Consider the following 21,230-nt stretch of genomic DNA (forward strand, 5'->3'; position numbering starts at 1 on the left):
GAACAATTCAAGCAAACAGATGTGTTCCAAAAAAAAAATGTGGAGATATGGCAGAGGCCAAAGTAGGTAGTCAGGCAGGATTAAGAGGTACATACTTCTGCCCTTCTTAGATGGCAGCTCCCAGTTATGACAACATTCTCTCCCAGGCTCCAGAGACCTCAACCTCATTACCACAATCAACAGAACATGCTGGACGGACAGGTTCATAACACAGAGACTGCCCATGCTGTGGAATAGACTTCCTATAAATGTCAAGCAGAAAACCTCACTGGCCCTCTTCAAGAGAAATCTTGATGAGTGGATGGGAAATTGAAAATTCACCCCGGAGATCACTCCAGTGGCTCTGCCCGACAGAGGCACTGGGGAGCTAAGGTCGAGTGGCACAATGCCAGGGTAATCCTATGGGCTAGGCTTATAAAGGTTCCAGGGCCATTAACTTAGTACACACCTATGAACCTTTTTCTTCTCTCCTCTCATCCACTTCTTGTAGTAGTCAGGCTTATCAGTATGCAGAATAAGAGTTCTGAGTCATTCCTCTTTTCATGAAAATTCCTCTGATTCTCACTAATCATTATTACTGTGGCAAAACCAGTTTTGAGGACGTACAAGCTTCAGTAGCTTTAGCGAGTGTTCTTTTATCAGCGCAAGGGAAAGCATTCTCCAGGCTGTTCCTTCTGCTCAGACGATACAGTCCTAGGATGCCGGTGTTACACCTGACAAAGGCTAAACAAATGACATAACTGGTGCATTAAAATCGTAGTTGTTATTTAGGGAAAGCAGGTTTATTAAGAGAGCTTTGAAGGTTCTGATATTACTGGCAGTTGACTGCAAGGTGGTGTAACTTTTTGTTTGAAAGAAGGTGTCTTTTAATAAAAAATATTTTTAGGCTGAAGACTAAAGCACTTGGATTCTCCCATTTGGATGCATTAATTTGTGTGCACTTCATTTTTTGTGTGGTATTGGTAAATTGAAACGTTTAGGCTGTTTGAAATTGTTGGAGTAGTATTCTGACATTTAAGGCACTTTATGATGGCAGTATCTGGATGTATTTTTGTGTTTGTTTAATTGTAATGTTTGTATGACTGTTTTTTTATTTGTTTTTTGCTGTGGTTAGACAAAGAAGAGTGGCAAACCTGGACCTTTTCTACTGTCTGGATCCAGAGATAAGACCATTAAGATGTGGGATGTTAGCACTGGCATGTGCCTTATGACACTGGTAAGTTGGTCATTTTAAAACTTGAAGCTGATTTAGTGTGAAGTATCACTTCAGATCAGGGCCAGCAGCAGTTCCTCCACAGATTGTAGCTCACTTCAAGAAGTCAGAGTTATGACCTTCAAAATTTCAAGTCACTATACCCTTGCAGGCTCCTTCAGAGCAGATAAAACCTGACTGTAAAGATTAGGAGGCTGTTGATTGTATTGATCACTGCTGCAGTAGTCTTAGCTGTATAGGTTCTAGCCTGCCAAGGACATAACAGCAGGTCAGCTTCCAAAGCTTCAGGGCACCTTCCACATGCCCAAAACTGTAAGGCAGCTCAAGCTGCACTGACTAAAAGACAATTTTGGGTGTTAAGCCCTCCAGAGCTTTACTTTCATCAAAGAGTATGCTCCTCTAGGTTGTTGAGGATCAACAGTTGGCATGTGCTGATGTTCATGTTTTACCATTGCAGTCATAAATGATGGGATTTCCTTTCATGGAAGCCCTTGGCCAGCCCAACTACCAGAGAACTTTTCTCTTCCTTCCAAAGCCAGCGAACACCCTGACTGAAATCTAGGTACAAACGGAGCCAGCTATCACTGTAGTCTCACTGCTTTCTTGCTGTTGGAGCCTAAGCAGAGTTGCTTAGTCAGTATGTTGGTTAGTCCACACCAGAGAAAGAAGACTTGTAAAAACTAAGTAAGTCATTGGGGAACTTCTCTTAATTTTATTTGACTAATGTCAAAGATGTTTAATAATAGTCTCCACTGTGGCAAGCAGATAACACACTGTGACTCATTGTTTTTGTGTAACGTGTTTTGGCCCAGAACATGACGTAGCTAATGGTCAGTTCTCTGCTCACTTTAACAGTAGAACAGTCAAGCATAGGGTGGAGATTTTAGCTAGACAGTTTAGCGAGTCACTAGCCCCTTCGCATACTGTGTTGTTCACTGGTCGGGCAGAGGTTGATCTCCCTAGGTGTAAGAAGGAAAAATGCCCAAACCTTAGAGTACCAGGTGACACTCAGTTCACCTTCTGCCAATTCACTTAGACTTATAGTTGAAGGTTGAGACACTTTTGCAGTCCCCTCCAGTGACTGAAGTTGTGGCACAGGCCTCTATCGAGACCTGTTTAGAGTCAGCACACCAACGGGTCCCTCTACTTTCACACAAGCTGAAGGACTTAGCTTGTCAGTTGAGTCCGGAGCTGCTTCCCAGGATCTGACTTCTGACAACCACACTGAAACTGATGAAAGGGTACCGATTTTCTCGTCATCAGGAGATCGCCTATGTTCACCATTCTCAGAATTTAGCTGCTCAGTCGCATCCTGGCACTAGTGCGGAGATCACCCTCCAGTCCAAGCCTAAGGCCCCATATAAAAAGGCTGCATCCAACTTGGCCCAGCTGAGGCCTACCAGCTACCACTCCCAAACTCAGGCCTATTAACAGGACCTAGTTGGATTGGCTGAGGATTTAATCACAGTAATCAGAGCCAGATGCCTCTCTCCCCCAGGTTTCTGCCCCTGAATCTTTTCCTGGTAAAAGAGGAACATCTGCCCCCCGGAATCTTATTATTTTTTTGACTCTAAGGATGGCAATAATAAATCCCCTTTTGAGGAAGATTTATCTATTGCTTCTGTGGTGATTCAGATTCCGATGAGAACCTTGTCTCAACCTACCTCCTCCTCCAAGGACATTTCCTTTGGGGAAATCCTGCATATAACCCTAAGGGAACAGTTTAAATGGGAAGTACAGCACATTCCAGGGGTAGCCTGAGACAAGGTTCTCATCTGAAGTGGTCTTAATTTGCTTTTCTACCTGTATGTACACTGATCCATCACGGATCTGACTCTGCTGCCTTTCCCTCATCTTGTTGCACTTCACATTGGAAGGAGAGGCGAAGAGATTGCAGCAAGGTTTGGCCCCACTTGAGAAAGATCTGTTTCGTTACTGAAGGATTCAGAGGCCACTCGTAAGGCATCAGGATAGACCTGCTGAGCCTGTCAGCTAGAATGTTGGACCTCCCTGGAATGCCTGTTGCCACCAGAAAATGGCCGGTGGTGATCGCCCACTTCCACACTTTCATGGCCTCTTGACACTGGGGATAAGACCTGGTTCCCCCACTGCTTGTTGATGTACCAGACCACAGACATGTCTGTCTAGATAGCAGTCGTCCCTAGGGGAAAATGAGCACGGAGAGCTTGCAGCGCTAGGAGCACCGCCCTCATCTCTAGGACATTGATATGGAATTGAGTCTCGTAGGGGGACTACTTATCTTGGACTGTCCTTCCCAAGCTGTCCCCCCACCCCACCCTAGCAGGGAGGAGTCCGTGGCCAAAGGGGGAGGCAGAAGAAAAGGGCGACCCTGGAGGAGATCCAGGGAATGGATCCACCACAAGAGAGAGTCCCTGCACATGCAAGATACTCAGAGTGAGATAACAGAAACTCTAGCATGGACAATTAAACCACAAGGGTCCACTGAAGTACCCGCATTCGTAGTCGAACCATGGGTAAAAGAGTGGTCGTGGCCACCATGGACACCAATGCCCGTAATACCAATTCTGCCATCGGCGACTGAGCTTGAAGGATACAGTGGACATGTAGGTTTAGAGACTGGATCCTCTCTGAGGTTAGGAAGGCCTTGGTTTGAATAGTGTCCAGCCGAGCTCTGATGAAATCTAGCACTTGAACCAGAGTCGGTAAAGATTTGTTGAGATTGATGGTTATGCCCAACTGATGGGTTAAGTGTAGTAGGGAATCCCTCGCTTGGCAGATTTGATGCCTGGAAGGGGCAGCAAGGAGCCAGTCGTCCAGGTGGGCGAAGACCTGGAATCCCTGTAGTCTCAGTTGAGCTGCTACTACTGCCATCACTGTGGTAAACACCCTGGGGGCTGTGGTGAGACCAAAGGGGAGCGCTCCAAACTGGTAATGACTGGCCTTTAGCCTGAAGCGGAGAAACCTTCGAGAGCGTCTGTCCATTTTGATGTGGTAGTATGTATCCTGAAGGTCGACTGAGCACATCCAATAGTTCTCCTTTAGAAAGGGCAGGATAGATTGAAGATAGACCATCTGGAATTTTGTCTTGGCAACTGACAGATTTAGAATGGAATATCCAGAATGGATCTCAAGTCCCCCATCGTCTTTGGCACCAGAAAGAGTCTGGAATAAATGCCTAATCCGATCTAGTCTGGAGGGATGGGTTGGATGACTAACTTTTCTAGCAGCTGTGCAATTTCCAAACCTGCTGCCTCCCTTTGTGTGTGTGGAACATTTGGGAGCTGCTTGGGCGGAAGGGATGATTAGTTGAAAGGGATAGAATAGCCTCTGGATATGATCTGCAGCACCCAGTGATCGTTTGTGATAGACTGCCAGGCCGATGGGTGTAGAGAGAGGCATCCCCCAACTGCCACCACAGTTTTGAGCAGCCGGCAACCCTTCAGGGCTTCTGAGCAGGTCTGTCCGAGAAAGGGTCTCGAGACCCCTGATTCCTCGGACCCCTTCCACCTCGGGGGCAGTGTCTATCGAATCCCTCTCTGCCTCTAGGGTAGGGCGAGTCTTGAGCGTCGTGGGAGTAGCTCTGAGACTTTCGGAACCACATCATCATTGCCCCCCACTGATTCCTCGAAAAGGATTGTGGGGGGGGGGGGGTTTGAAGAAGTGGATCCTGACAGTCTTCCCATTCCTGTCAGTCTGGACAAGAGTATCACATACTGATTTTCCGAAGAGAGTGGAACAGTCATACAGCGCATTGGTAAAGGACACTTTAAAGGGTTCCGAGAATGCAAAGAGTCTGAGCCAGGCATGATGCCTGATGGCAACGCATGTCCCAGCAGCTCTAGCGGCGCCCTCAATAGCATAAGAGAGAAGCCACACAGGGGTGTTAGCAATCTACATGAGGGTGGCCATGCGACAAGAGAAAACTTTCTGGTCCTCCGCTGTCATGGACCCTGGGGGGGTAGACCCAGCATTCTCCTTGATAGAGTTTTGCTGGAGTCTTAATTGTGTGTGCCATATAATTCATTGCACATACCGAAAATGTAACTGAAGTGTACAGTCGCATCCCCAAGTGAGCCATCGTCCTGGACGCTCGGTCTGGTGGATGGATCGTGGAGTTCTCCTGCTTGAGCTCCTTATTAGTGGCCCATGCCACTACCACGGCATCTACTGGGGATCCCGTGGTCCATTGGATCCTGTCTGTCGGAGTCCTCATAATCTTGTCGGGGCATTTGCGGATCAGTTCCACTGTGTCTGGTTCCTTCCATACCCAAGATGTAATTAGATCCACCAGTGGATCCGTGGGAAGGGGACACCCAGGATGTAGAGGGTCTTTTGCCAAGTGCCTCTAGGAACACCAATTCGTCCGAGTTGGGTTTCTGGGCAGACCACCTCCCTTATTGGTAGGGAAAGGTATAAAAAGGGTAGAAAGGAAAGAAATTTAAGTAAAAAGGAGATAGAAGTACACACACAAAAAAAAATCAGTCACTTACCCGAAGGAAGCTCAGAGCAGCGGATCACAATGCTTATGCTAGAGCGGCAAATGAGATCTGAAGGGAGGAGAGAGACGGGGGTGTTATGGATAGGGGAGGAGCTTGGAGCTCGGATCAGATGCTGGAAAGGTGGCTCAGTCGGATCCATGCCAGATCAGAGTACCCACAGGTTGAAGACAAATGAAGAGCAACAACTCAGATGGAACATTATGGTGAGTACATAACTTCTTTTTCCTATCCCTCTACTTCCCAAAGCTGCTACTTAGGAATTACCTCTTAGCCAGAGAGTTCCTCAGAGCCTTGGGTTACATGGCCTCTTACATCCTCATGATCCCCCTGGCCAGACTTAATATGAGGAAGCTGCAGTGGTACCTCAGAAATGTGTGGTGCCAACATTCTCAATCCGTCAACTTTAGGGTGAAGCTTCTTCCCTCATCTCAGTAGACTTTGCCTGGTAGGCCCGAGCATTCTCACTCGGCCTGGGCATTCCCATAAGGTTCACTCCTTAGGATGAAATTGTGGAGGGACTCCCAGTTCAAGAACAAACACATCAGCCTAAAAGAACTGATGGTGGTCCATAAAGGTCTGATTGCCTTCAAAGACCAATGGGAACAAGAAGTACTCCTAGTACAGACAATGCCATGGTTATGTGGTACACAAACAAGCAGGAGGGAGATTCAGTCTTACCCTGTCCCCTAGCCATGGACTTTTGAGAAACTGCAGACTCCCTAAATATGCACCTCATGGCACAGTACCTACCAGGAAAAGAAAATGTCAACTGGCAGATCACCTAAACAGGAGCTTGTCAGACCCTCATGAGAGGCAATTGTATTAAGAAGTTTTTCTTGGAATAGCCAAAGAATATGGTGTAAAAGACCATGCTTACTTGAAAGGAAATTGCTCAAGGACCAAAACAAGGTTAGCTTCTCCTTCTCTTGGACAGGTTATTCCTCTATGCCTTCCCCAGTAGCCTTGCTCACCAGGGTACTGCTGAAGATAAAGGGAGAAGGGCCAAGGGTCATTCTTACATCCCCAGGTTGGCCAGGGCAGCACTGGTATCCTCTAATGCTCATTGTAAGCAAAAGAAACTGTTAGACCTATTGACACAGAAGGGCCCCATCATACACCCCAACCTGAACACACCCAAATTGACAGCTTGGATGATACTTTGACCCACTGAAGGGGGCCACCCTTCAGCAAGCAGGTCCTAGACATCCTAAGAGAAGCCAGAAGACCTTGCACAAGAAAATCTTACTCCACCAAATGGAAGAGATTCACAATATGGTGCAAGCAAAAAGGGACAGAGCCCTCTTCAAGTTCAGATGCCCTTGATCCTTTCATACTTATCAGGACTTTTTGAGAATGTACTTAAGTATTCCTCTATTAAAATTTAAACCTCAGGAATTTTGTCCTATTCAACCCTCTGTCTCCCCCTGTCCTCTTGTGAGGCATTTCCTGAGAGAGGTTGTCCACATTAGACCCCTGAGGAATCTCAGTTTCATTATGGAGAAGCTCACCCCTCTCACCTTTTCATCCAGTTGCCTCCTTGGACATCAAATTCCTTACTTGCTAAAGACAGCATTCCTAGTAGCCATTACTTCAACTAGAAGAGTTTCAGAGCTTTTGGCCCTTATGTGTATGGAACCTTTTATCTTTTTCCGCCCTGGCAGAGTTTCTCTTAAGACCCAACCCTTCCTTTATGCCTAAAGTGTTTACAGATATCTCTCTAAAACAGACCATCCACCTGCCTACCTTCTTTCCTAACCCTCAAAACAAGGGGAAAGAATCCTCTGTACTTTGGATGTGCATAGGCAATTGAGTTACGACTTGGACAGAACAAAGAATGTCAGGAAATCTGACCAGCTTTTTGTGACCTTTGCCTGTGGTTCTGAGGAGAGACCATTTTCTAAATCTCCAAATGGATCTTCCTCTGTATCTTGTTTTGCTACAGCCATCTTGGAAAGAAGCTTCCAGACCCTGTGAGGTCACATTCCACTAGGGCTACTGCTACTTCTACTGCCTTTCTCAAAGGGGTGGCATCCTGGAAGCTGCGACTTGGTCCTCTCTACATACCTTCCCCAAACATCATCACCTTGCAACATTCTCCAAGTCCAGAGCGGGGTTTGCCACTGCTGTCTTACAGGGCATCCGTTCCTCTCCATAAACGTTCCATCCACTCTCTTTGGGAGTCATCCCATCAGTTATGACTGCAACAGTGAGACACGAAGAACATAATACAGTTATGTACACTTAACATAAATGTAGATGTTCAAGTGCATTTACTGTTGCAGTATTCTTTCCCTCCCTCCTTCCTCTCTTGCCCCATGAGGTTGGGGTGGTTATTCTCCTGTCTACTTCCAAGTTGTTTACAGCTCCTTTATACATTCTCTGGAACTTCTTAAATTAGGTCCATGACCTTAGAGGACTGTTAGTGGGCACCTATCTTTTGGGAACAAGAAAGTACTGATGTCATGGTGCTGGCTTGCTCTCTCTATACTTAGATGTCTTGATGTCAATCAGGGCATCCACTGGCTTCAGGAGGAGGAGAAAATTCTCTAGTTGTTGGGCCAGCCAAGGGCTTCTACAGCAGGAAATCCCATTAGTTATGACTGCAAAAATGAATACACTCTAACATCTACATTTATAGTAAGTATACACAACTGTGCTTTCCTTTGATAGGCAGATAAGTTCCCTTTGGGGGGGGGGGGGAGACTTCCATTTAATAGTTTTGCTTATTTATTATTTATACTTTAAAGAAAGTTATTTTAAAGGTAGGAGTTTGTTTTAACAGACTGTCACGAGACTATATTGAACACTTAAACAGAAGTACGTTTTTTTCCTGTCAGTCTAAAAGTTGCTTAAAGTAACAACATTTTTTATGGAAAGTGTTTATTTTACTTTGTGTGGCCAGTGTAGTGTTTTAATGTGCTTTTTATGGTGTTTGTCTAGGGGAAAAATTTATTTTACTTGCTTTTGCTGCTAGTATTCCCTGGGAAAGAGATGCCATTTTTTGGCTTATGAAAGAAACTGTCCCACAGTCAATGATTCTTCCAGCCACAGAAAGAAAGGTTAAGCAAACAGCCTTTGAAATCACAGCAAGCTACCAATTTGCCTCAACAGCAGGTGAGTGGCTCTGCTGTGGCCATTTGTACCTCAGACCACTCATTTTTTACCCCAAATCCCTCTGGTGTAGCACCTGCAGCCACTATAGACTGGGTTAGCAATGTTCTCTACAGCTGTAGGGCTCCCTCCAGTGGGCAAGTGTACTTCTGACAATTCAGTAGGAATTCCTCAAGATCTTTGTGGTGATTCCCTTCTGGGCCAGGCAACCATGGTCCTCGCTTCTTTTGGAAATGACCAGGGGCAATTACCACAAGTTTCTTCACAGACTGGATTTACGAACACAAGACTAGGGGTGTTTGATACATCCGGACATCAGTCATATTCGTTTGACTGCCAGCATGATAGGGCCTTAATTCCTTTTAGGCACTTGTTTTCTGAGGATGTGCAGCAGGTACTAATGGAGGTAAGAAAACCTGCTGTCAGAAAATTGTATATTAGCAAATGGAAATTTTTTCTAGTTAATACCAGCAACACAACTAGCACCCGGGGCTCGTTCTTTTGCAATGTCTGTGAATTACTGTCCTACGGCCTTTTTTTCTTCCTCTGTCAAGGTTCCTTTGTCAGCCATTTCAGCATGTCTGCCAGTGGATCCTTCTCTTTCAGTGCAGTGTCATGTCAAAATGTTCTTCAAATGGGTTTTGCCTAAGAGGCCTCCTAGAAAATTGGTGCCCCCTCATTGGGATCTTAATTTGTGGTAGAGAAGTTAACGTGCTCCATTTGAACCAGCTAATCTGGCTGATTTGAGGTTCTTGACGTGAAAAAAATTTTTTTTTACTGATTGCTCTGACCTCTGCAAGAAGGATGTCTTGAGTTGCAAGCTTTTATGATGAGTCAGCCATGTCTCATTTTTCACAGTGGCGGGGTTTCTTTGAGAAGTAATCCTTTTATGACTAAAGTGGTATCAGAGTTTACTTTAAGCCAGCTATCCATCTTCTTCTTTTCTTTTCTAAACCTAAGAAGGAAGGAGAAAGGATACTCCATACCTTAGATGTCCACAGACATCTCCGGTGCTAACTTCACAAAACTAAATCTTTCAAATCTTTGGATCCATTGTTTCTTTTGAAGGTAAGATGGGACAACCTGTGTTAAAACAGACTGTTTCCCAGTTGTCTAAGGTTATTACATTTTGTTATAGTCAACGCAACAGATCTAGTCTAGCAGGGTCAAGGCCCAGTGTACCAGGGCCTTGGCTTCATCTATGGCTTTTTGGAAAGGGTTGGATTCTGCAAGTATTCTAGACACTGCTACTTGGTCCTCTGTATATAGTTTTACAAAGCTCATTAAGCTTGATTCCTCCTACAGGTTTAGATCAACCTTTGCTAGGTCCATTCTTCAGTGGCTTCTGGACTCGTCACCTTCCACCTCCAAAATATCATTAGTTGTGGTAATCTACCCATTTAGCTAAGGCTGCTGCAGCACTGATCAGTATGAAGAATGTAGTACAGTTGTGTGAACTGAACTTGCCATAACAGTAGGTGCTCAAATGATCATTGCTGCAGTAGTTGCTCTCTTCCTCCATCTCTCTTGTGTTGTTTGGTATGTTGTTTATGCCAGGGGGTGGTTATTATTTTTTTTGTTCTTAGCATTGCTCTTTCAGGGTTCAGGCTCCATCTGTCTGTTGGCAGGAAAGCTCTGAAAGGCTCTGCACCAAAATTTGTATTTTAGTCAACTCATCTCATGCTTCCTGACAGTTTGGGCATGTGAAAGGTGCACTGAATCTTTGGACGCTTGTTGGCTGTTATAACTTTTCAGGATATAACCCATATACCTAAGGCTATTGCAGCAAGAATCATTAGAACATTTTCTGTTTTGGTAGGTTTACTTGCACAACTGTACTTTTCTTGTTGGTTGAAGAGAGTGATGATTGTGTTCCCACAACTTTACTGACGCTGAGTGCCTTGCTAGAGGCTTTATTTACTTGAATTATTTGTAAGGCCAGCAGGCTTGGGGACCTTGTTACTTAGCTGATCCACCAGGATTCTCCAAATGGAGATGGCTTATAAAGAAGATGGCTCACCTTAAGTTAGGGATTCAAGATGTCTGTCCCATCATTTTTACAGGATGGATGCCTCTTGTGCATCCATCACTGTCACCCCCATTTATTGACACTGGATGAACTTCTACTTTGTTCAACCTTCACTGCTCCCACTTTTGCTTGTACCGTCAAGGGGTCCATCTTTTTATCTTCCCATATGTACAAAAATAAGCTTTCCAGCTCATGTACTAGCTTTCCTTTATGTTTGTAGTTCTTGGGTGGATTTATGCCCAAAGATGTTTTATTGTCCTTTTCATAGTGCTAGTTGGGTTGTACTCCCCTTTCTGCGTGTAATTACATGTTTGAGCTTTTTCCTGAGCTGTGTAAGATGCTGATTTACAGGTTGTGGTTTGCTGCACATTTTTTGTGTTCAAGCAACATGCAGCATCTCTGAGCATGCACAAAATCGGCACCTATTTGAAAAGGGTAGTAGTAGATGTTCATGTTTCACTGTTGCAGTAATCACCTGTGGGTTATCCCTGCTGTGGTAGCCCTCGGCCGGCCCAAATACCAGAGTCAGTGCTTTTCTGCGTTGGCTGCTGTCGCTTGCTGCCAGACGTCAGACCGTAGCAGAAGCAGTTTGCAAGTGTGCCGGTTGATTGCTACCAGAGTGTGAATTAAACCTGAAAAACGTCTAAAGCTAAGTACCCCGTTGGGGATCCTTTTTTCTTGCACTAACTGATGTCCGAAAAAGTTAACAATTGTCTCCCTGTGGAAAGCAAATACCACATCGAGACTTCCATTCATACTGCGTCACTTGTTTAGGCCCAGACCACGATGTCCCCCGTTGCCTGTTCTGCACCCTCTTTAACATGAGAACTGTTTGTCGTTGAGCTCTTATTGTAGCCAGGTATTTTCATTTTTCGTCTTCACATTCTGAAATGGCATCAGTCAGCCAACAATCCGTAGACATTTCGAAAAAACATAAGGATAGGGATAGCGACAGACCACACAAGGTTAAGCCTTCCGACGTCTCTACTGCAAAGCAGCTCGTCAATTCTCTGGAATTCAGTGAGGTGCCTTCTCAGCCCCTGATACCCGGTTTGATACCTTTGCAGGCCTCTACTGAGACCCTTTCAGAGTCCAGTATGCTGCAGAAGTCTTCATCTTCCGAGCCTTTGGTTGTGTCTGCTTTGGTGGGGTCCGGAGCCATGATGCAGGCACCGGCTTCCAAGGAGGTTTTTCACACTACCGAATCTAGGCAAAAAATGACATCTTCTCTGACTATAGTTTCTCTCAGACCAATGGATACTCTTAGGTCTAGAGACAAGGCCACTCCTAGGAAAACTACCTCTGGCCACCATTTTACTCCTGCTCTACCACCCCAAGCTCAAATCCTTAAAATGGCGGAGGATCTTATCACCCTTATCAGGGGTAGTCAGGCCACACCTTCTTAAAAGGAAGAGAGACCTTTCTCCTGAAACACTGACAGAACAGGATTCTGAGGAGTCTGATTATTCAGATTTTGAAGAGAAACAAAATCCTCTGACTGCTTATGAGGTTTCAGATGCAGAGGAATCCATTCCCCACCAGAAGATCTTTCCTTTGGGGAAACCCTTCACACCCTCAGGGAGCATTTCCACTGGGAATCCCAGGACTTCCCTCAGTCTAAGAAAAGACTAACAGAGTTTCTAGACCTGCCCTAGCATAGACCCTTGGCCATCCATCCAATCTTAGAGGTGGTTGATGATGTCTTCCATGAATCCAGCTTAACCCCTGATGCCCTCCCAGCTGCTCCCAGAAAACCTGACTGGTATTAGAGTACCGGATTGTCACAAGTACCTGTACAGAAATCCTGCTGCAGACCCCGGAGGTCATTACACAGGGACCAAAAGAAGCTAAGGCTAGTTCTGCAAAGAATACTATTTCATGTTCATCATGTTTCACTGTTGCAGTCATTACACTTTGGGTTATCCTGCTGGCAGGCGACCCAAGTTCCAAAGTCTTGGTCCGGCGTCAGTTGCTGCCGCCTCTTCCCTGACGTCAGTGCGCCAGGGGTATAAAAGATGCAACCGATGCCATTTTCTTCAGTCTTTCTTGCCGCGCGGTGCCCGAAGCAAAAGCAGTTCGCATGTGCCGGACGGCCGACTCCTGAGTTTTTCAAAATTGAGTTTCAGATCCGAAGTCTTCAATAAAGCTAAGTACCCTGTTGGGGAAACTTTTTCTTGCTCCAGACCGATGTCAGTAAAAGTTAATTGTATTTCTTGTGGAAAGCAAATACCTCTTAAGGACTTCCACTCTTACTGTGTTCCTTGCCTAGGCCCTGACCACGACGTTACCAGTTGTCGGTTTTGTGCTAGATTCAATAAACGCACTATTAAACGTCTGTTTGATTTTGCTTTGCATTATTTTGGCCGAAGGTTTAATTACATAATGCCGTCGGAACAACCGACGACCGGAATTTATAAAAAACGCAAAGACAAAGAAAAGGACAGGCATCCAGGGTCCAAAACCGATGACGAAGCCTCTTCTAGGCCAGTCGCCGGTTCACCGGTTCTCTGAGGAGCTTTCGCAGCCCCTGACACCCACTACCTCAGAGCCACAGGCCGTAACAGACAGCCACGTGGAGACACCGAGGCCTGTGGAAACTCAAGGTATTGGGCCTACGGAAACTATTCCCTCAGATGGGTCCAGAGCCGCTGAGCAGGCATTGGCTTCTGAGGGTGTTTTCAGACCTTCACAGCTTACAATTAAGCCCACTACAGCTGCCAAGACAAAGTCAAAGACACCATTAAAGACAAGGAAACAAGTACAGTATTCTCCAGAACAGTCATCCATGTCAAAGAAACAGATGCTTAAAATGGCCGAAGACCTAATTACTTTAATCAGGGGTTCCCATCCCCCTCCTGACAAAAGGCCTAGGCAAGACACTGACTATGATTCCTCTGACCAGGTTTCTGTTTCCTCTGATTCCTCTTCTGATCAGGGATATTCTCTCCCTCCCTATGAGGACTCTGATGCAGAAGAATCTATACCTTCCAGCCTTTCCACCTGAGGATTATTCTTTTGGGGAAACCCTGCACACCATGAGGGAGCATTTCCATTGGGAGAGCCAGGATTATTCAGAATCCAAGAAAAGGCTCAGAGACTTCCTTTTATTGCCTCAGCACAGGCCCCTGGTTGTCCCCCCTGTGCTTGATATTGTTGATGTCTGTCTACTGATTCTTTACCCCCTGCACCAGTCAAGCCAGACAGATACTACAGGGTCCCTGACTCTCTTAAATTTCTTTACAAAAACCCAGCTGCAGACCCAGAAACAATTTCCCAGGGCCCTAAAGAGGTTAAGGCTTCCACTGCTAAAAATCATGTCCCGTCGGATAGGGATTCCAGAGCTCTGGACAGATGGGGGAAAAAAGTTTACACTTCTGCTACTTTAGCTGTAAGAGCTTTAAATTGCCAGTTTCACATGCTTAAATATCAACAGTACCTCATGTCATTGTTAAAACAAAAAATGGTTTCTAATTCAGAAAGTCCTGACAGTAAGGAAATGCAGGATTTATTGCATGCAGTTGAACAAGTGGGAAAGCATACTTTACAATGTGGTTTTGATTTCATTAGAGGCTTCTTGTAGAGCCGCAGTTACAGGCTCTGTTATTCGAAGGCATGCTTGGTTGAAAGAACAAAGTTTACCTGACCATGTTAAAGTAAAATTATTGGATGCTCCACTACAGCATGATACTTTGTTTGGTGTTAAGGCAGAAGAGGTGTTAAAGAAAATGGAGGATAAAGCAAAATCAGTACAGACAGTGAGTTATGGGAAAGAGTAGTGGAAGCAAGGTTAAGAAGGGAGGTGATGATTAGTGATCAGCAGTATGGTTTCATGCCAGGAAAGAGCACTACAGATGCAATGTTTGCTCTGAGAGTGTTGATGGAGAAATACAGAGAAGGTCAGAAGGAGTTGCACTGTGTCTTTGTAGACTTGGAGAAAGCATATGACAGGGTGCCTAGAGAAGAGTTGTGGTATTGTATGAGGAAGTCAGGAGTGGCAGAGAAGTACGTAAGAGTGGTACAGGATATGTACGAGGGTAGTGTGACAGTGGTGAGGACTGCAGTGGGAGTGACAGATCCGTTTAAGGTGGAGGTGGGATTACATCAAGGATCAGCTCTGAGTCCTTTCTTATTTGCAGTGGTGATGGACAGGTTGACAGATGAGATCAGACAGGAGGCCCGTGGACTATGATGTTTGCAGATGACATTGTGATCTGTAGTGAGAGTAGGAATCAGGTTGAGGAGACTCTGGAGAGGTGGAGATGTGCTCTAGAGAGCAGAGGAATGAGGGTCAGCAGGGCTAAGACAGAATATATGTGTGTAAATGAGAGGGAGGGTAGAGGAATGGTGAGGATGCAGGGAGTAGAGTTGGTAAAGGTGGACGAGTTTAAGTACTTGGGATCAACAGTTCAGAGTAATGGTGAATGTGGAAGAGAGGTGAAGAAGAGAGTACAGGCAGGGTGGAATGGGTGGAGAAGAGTGTCAGGAGTGATTTGTGACAGACGGGTATCCGTAAGAGTGAAAGGGAAGGTCTACAAGAGTGTAGTGAGACCAGCTATGTTATATGGGTTGGAGACAGTGGCATTGACAAAAGGCAGGAGTCAGAGCTGGATGTGGCAGAGTTAAAGATGTTAAGATTTGCAATCGGTGTGACTAGGATGGATAGGATTAGGAATCGGTATATTAGAGGGTCAGCTCAGGTTGGACAGTTTGGAGACAAAGCAAGAGAGACGAGATTGCGTTGGTTTGGACATGTGCTGAGGAGGGATGATGGGTATATTGGGAAAAAGATGCTAAGGATGGAGCTGCCAGGTAAGAGGAATAGAGGAAGGCCTAAGATAAGGTTTATGGACGTGGTGAGAGAGGACATGCAGGCGGTTGGTGTGACAGAGCAAGATGCAGAGGATAGGAAGAAATGGAAAGAGATGATCCGCTGTGGCGACCCCTAACGGGAAAAGCCGAAAGAGAATGATGATGATGATGAGTACAGACAGTGAAGGATTTCTTAAAGGTTCAACCACCTTGATTTAGCAGAAACTGGCCTTCAAAAAATTGGCCCTTTCCAGTGTCAGACAGACCACAAAGAGGCAGATACAGACACCCAAGAGGCAGATCTCCGCCCCAAGGCTCCTACAGACCTAAACAATGGGGTGCTTCAGCCCCCAAAGGAGGAGAAGACAAATCACAGCCTTATAGGAAACTGTCCCAAGGACTTCCCTCTACAGATGCCAAGCACTTACCTTTTGGCAGCACCCCTAGGGGGAAAGCTAGCACTTTTCTCAAAAAATTGGCACTTAATCACCCAGGACAAGTGGGTACTGAATATTGTTTCTCAGGGTTACAGGTTCCACTTTCACACGCTTCCAAAACCAAAAGGTATGCCAGACCTGCCACAAAACCAATGGGCAGAGGCACAAAAACAGATTGCTGCTCTTATGTACATGGGGGCTATTCAAAGAGTTCCTCAGCAAGAACAGGGACAAGGATTTTACTCAAAACTTTTCTTAGTACCCAGAAAGGACAAAGCCTGGAGACCAATACTGGACCTGTCAATCCTAAATACTTTCCTGGATATTCCAAGATTCAAAATGTTACTACAGCAACTTCTGCCCATGCTGGGCAAGAAGGCTTGGCTAGTTAATTTGGACCTCAAGGAGGCATACCTGCATATCCCAATCAGACAAGCGTGCAGAAGATACCTCAGATTCATAGCAGGCTCAATGCATTACCAATTCTCTGCACTGCCCTTTGCCTAATCTACTGTGCCCAGGGTCTACACAAAATGCCTGGCACCAGTAATTGCATTTTGCAGACAAAAAGGAATTCAAATATATCCCTTGGACGACTGCCTTATTCAAGCAGTGAGCAAGGACATTCTTCTGAAGCATCTGGCGTTTGTAAAAAGATTACTAATTTGCCTGGGGTACACAGTAAACAAAAAGAAATCAAAACTAGTGCCCTCTCAAGAGATATTCCTGGGTGCAAGCTTAAATACAACTGCCCAAATGGCTTATCTCACGCCAGACAAACAAAGGCAACTGACTCATTACTTTCAAATGATGCCAACAAAAACTCAGCTCCCTGCAAGAAAAATTCTGCAGGCCCTGGGCTGCATGGCATCCTGCATTCTACTAATTCCATATGCAAAACTGCATATGAGGAAACTACAATGTTATCTAAAAAGTGTTTGGACTCAGCATTGTCACAGCCTGGAGACGATCATAACCTTAATTCCCTGCCTACAACAGGAGTTTCGATGGTTGTCCCAGGCATGTCACCACAACAAGGGACAGCCTTTTACCTTACCCACAACCAGTCAGACAATAATGGATGCATCGGGTTATGCCTGGGGGGCACATAGAGCAGGAAAATGTATTCAGGGCACATGGCCCAAGGAACAAATGCATCTTCACATCAATCAAAAAGAGATGCTAGCTGTACAGAATGCCTTGACAACTTTCAAGGACCTTCTGCATCCAGGACTACTTTTAATAAAGACTGACAATACCACAGTTATGTGGTACATAAGCAAGGGGGCACACTTTCCTACCCCCTATGCAGACAAGCTATGACTTTGTGGAGCACGGCACTGACCTATCAAGTACATCTGCAGGCATAATTCCTGCCAGGAACAAAAAATACACTGGCAGACGAACTAAGCAGAAATCTCATGGATCCTCACGAATGGAAACTAAATCCACAAGTGTTCAGCATGATAACGAGGAAATGGGGGACGCCCGGACATAGATCTATTTGTCTCCCCTCACAGTTACCAAATACAGAAATTCTGCACAAGAATTTATCACACTCAAGCATGGAAAGTGGATGCTCTATCATTCAGCTGGAAAGGCCTGACCGTCTATGTCTTCCCTCCGATGCCTCTTATTACAAAAAGTACTCCTAAAAGTCAGACATGAAAGGCCAAAAATGATCCTGATTGCCCCAGACTGGCCACGCCAGCTCTGGTACCCAATCCTAAAGAGCTTGTCTCAAGGCCCAGCTTGGCTTCTACCTCAAATTCCTTATCTTCTGACTCAACAAAACAATCAGATTCTGCACAGTCAACTCAGGACCTTAAATCTGGCAGCATGGCAGGTAATGTAGCCACTCAGACTGCTCCTCTCTCTAAAGCTGTTATGGATGTCATTTTAGAAGCCAGGAGGCCCAGCACTAGGAAATCTTACGCAGAAAAATGGAAGAGATTCTGTGCTTGGAACCAGGCACAAGGGCCCGAACCACTTGTCCCAAATATACCTCAGATTTTACAATACCTAACTGAGATGGTGGATAAAGGTCTATCTTTCTCATCAATTAAAATCCATGCCTCTGCCATTTCAGCTCATTACAATACGGAACCTCCTATTTTTTCACATCCTCTTCTACAACAGTACCTCAGAGGGGCAAAAAATATAAGACCCCCAAGAAGAGCACCAGTACCAACTTGGGATCTCAATTTTGTTTTAGAAAAACTCACAATGCCTCCTTTTGAACCAGCCAGCACAGCTGATCTAAAATTCTTATAATGGAAAACTGCTCTGCTCCTAGCAATAACTTCAGCAAGAAGAGTCTGTGTTACAGGCATTAATGGCTGTGGAACCTTTCATCATTTTTCATCAGGACAGGGTTTCTCTTAGGACAAACCCAACATTCATGCCAAAAGTGGCCTCCAATGTGGCCTTGAACCAAACCATTCATTTACCAACTTTCTACCCATATCCCCAGAATAAAGGGGAGAGACTTCTGCATGCTTTGGATATACAGACAGCTACGATTCTACTTGGACAAAACAAAAGCTTTCAGAAAAACTGAGCAACTGTTTGTAGCCTATGCTGCAGGGTCACAAGGAAAGCCTATTACAAAACAGACAATTTCAAAATAGGTAGGACACTGCATCCGTTTCTGTTATGCACAACATGGCAAATCAGTGCCTAAGGGCATTAGGCCACGTTCTACCAGAGAAGCAGCCACTTCAGCAGCTTTTCTCAGAGGAGTACCAACCGAAGACATTTTAGAAGCTGCAACCTGGAGCTCAGTGCACACTTTCACCAAGCACTACCACTTACCTCTCTACTCTAAATCCAGAGCAGGCTTTGCCACTGCAGTTCTCCAGGGCCTGGTAGCCTCTCCAAATCCAATTTAGACCCAGCCGCCCAACCTCAGCTTTGGGATTCTACCTAGGTGTAATGACTGCAACACTGAAACATAATGAACATAGTACAGTTGTGTACCTACCATAAATGTAGATGTTCGAGTGTATTCACTGTTGCAGTCCAGGTTACCCACCCACCATCCCCCTTTTCATTGCTGAGACTTTTCTGTACTTCTCATTTCTATACAACCTATGTGGTGTATTTGCTTGCAGATGAAGGAAATGTTTATAGTAATATATGTTTGTTTTTTGGCATTTTATCTTTCCAGCCTTCCTATCTAGGGGCACCTGACATCTGGGGCAAGAATAACTGAAGAAAATGGCATCAGTTGCATCTTTTATACCCCTGGCGCACTGACGTCAGGGAAGAGGCGACAGCAACTGACGCAGGACCAAGACTTTGGAACTCGGGCTGACTGCGGGTCACCTGCCAGCAAAATAACCCAAGTGTAATGACTGCAACAGTATATACACTCGAACATCTACATTTATGGTAGGTACACAACTGTACTTTCTGACAAGGACTCCAGATCTCTGGACAGATGGGGTAAAAAAGTATACACCTCTGCAACCTTGGCTATCGGAGTACTCATCTGTCAGTTCCACATATTAAAATATCAATAACTCACTTTGGAACTATTAAAACAAAAGATTTCAACCTTTCCTGACTGCCAATTCGAAAGAGTTAGCAGATTTACTGCACTCTACTTGTCAAGTGGCTAAACACTCATTACACTGTGGATATGACGCCCTAGAAGCCTCAAGCAGGGCAGCAGTGTCAGGATCTGTCATTAGTAGACATGCACGGTTGAAGGAACAACCTCTCCCTGATCATGTCAAATCTAAATTACTTGATGCACCCTTGGATAAGGACCGCTTGTTTGGAGTAAAAACAGAAGAGGTGCTTAAAAAGATGGAAGACAAAGCACAATCTCTGCAAACAGTAAAAGATTTCCTTCAGGTACAACCTCCTAGGTTCAGCAGGAATTTTCCCTCAAAACACTGGTCCTTTCCTGAACATAGCAGAGGACAAGGTAAGCCCCCGCAGGGACAGACCAACCAGACTCCTATCCCAGAGACAGCAGAGAACCAAACAGTGGACCATTTCCACTCCAAAGGCAGGGAGTTCTAAGTCATCCCTCTATGGCAAAAACTCTCAATAACTCCCTGTCCCCCCTCTGCCCTCTCTTCACTCACCAAAATCTATGAGGAAGGCTCTTCCTCTGCAAAGAAAATTGGCTTTCTGTAACAAAGGACCAATGTGTTTTAAAGATAATTTTTCAGGGATACAAATTCTCCTTCAACGAACTCCCAATTCCAAGAGGGTGCCCAGACTTAACTCCAAATCAGTGGGTTGAGACATTGAAACAAGTCCCAACTCTCATATCCCAAGGGGCAGTAGAACCTGTCCCCTCAGATCAAACAGGCAAAGGCTTTTATTCCAGACTATTCCTTTTTCCCAGGAAAGAGGGCACTTGGCGCCCAATCCTGGGTCTGTCCATTCTGAACACCTTTCTGTTGGTCCCCAAATTCAAAATCCTAACATTGCAGCAGCTACTGCCTATGCTGACAAAAAAATGCCTGGTTAGTTACCCTAGATCAAAAAGATGCCTACCTCCACATCCCCATAAGGGAATCCTGCAGGAAATTCCTTCTCTTTCGAGCAGGCTCACAACACTTTCAGATGTTCTTCGTGTTTCACTGTTGCAGTCATCACATTTGGGTTATCCCTGTCATGGTAGCCCTCAGTCAGCCCAAATACCAGAGGATTAGTATTTGTGCGTCGGTTGCTGTCGCTCCAGGACTGACGTCAGGTCATCAGTGGTATAAAATCAGGCAGCCAACGCCATTACATCAGTCTTTCTTGCCAAGGAAGCAGAAGCAGTTCGCACAAGTGCCAGTCGGCCGCTACCTGAGGTTTTCATTTCCGAATTGCAGTTAGTCTTCTAAAGCCAAGTACCCCGTTGGGGATCCTTTTTTCTTGCTCTAACCGATGTTAGAAAAAGTTAACAACTGTCTCGCCTGTGGAAAGCAAATACCACACCGAGGCTTTCATTCTTACTGGGTCACTTGCTTAGGCCCAGACCACGACATCCACCACTGTCGCTTTTCTGCTTTGTTCAACACCAAAACTATGTTGGGCCCTTATTGTAGCTAGATATTTTTGCTCTGTCCTCGAATTTCGATATGGCTTCAGTAAGCCATCCGATAACAGATCTTCCGAAAAAAAACGTAAGGCTAGACAGACAC

The 21,230-nt window shown here is 45.3% G+C and overlaps 1 protein-coding gene across 1 annotated transcript in view; it reads left to right on the plus strand.

The window, feature by feature from the left end:
• The window catches only part of PAFAH1B1 (platelet activating factor acetylhydrolase 1b regulatory subunit 1), a 916,257-nt gene that overhangs the window by 549,286 nt on the left and 345,741 nt on the right, over positions 1–21,230 (plus strand). The window contains exons 5-7 of the mRNA XM_044054884.1: positions 1,115–1,219; positions 10,503–10,508; positions 16,138–16,143. Coding sequence (XP_043910819.1) covers positions 1,115–1,219; positions 10,503–10,508; positions 16,138–16,143 — 117 coding nt within the window. The remainder of the gene's footprint in view (positions 1–1,114; positions 1,220–10,502; positions 10,509–16,137; positions 16,144–21,230) is intronic.

Source organism: Protopterus annectens, chromosome 13.part0, assembly GCF_019279795.1.
Source record: "Protopterus annectens isolate FY-2018-M chromosome 13.part0, PAN1.0, whole genome shotgun sequence".
NCBI classification, from domain to species: domain Eukaryota; kingdom Metazoa; phylum Chordata; order Ceratodontiformes; family Protopteridae; genus Protopterus; species Protopterus annectens.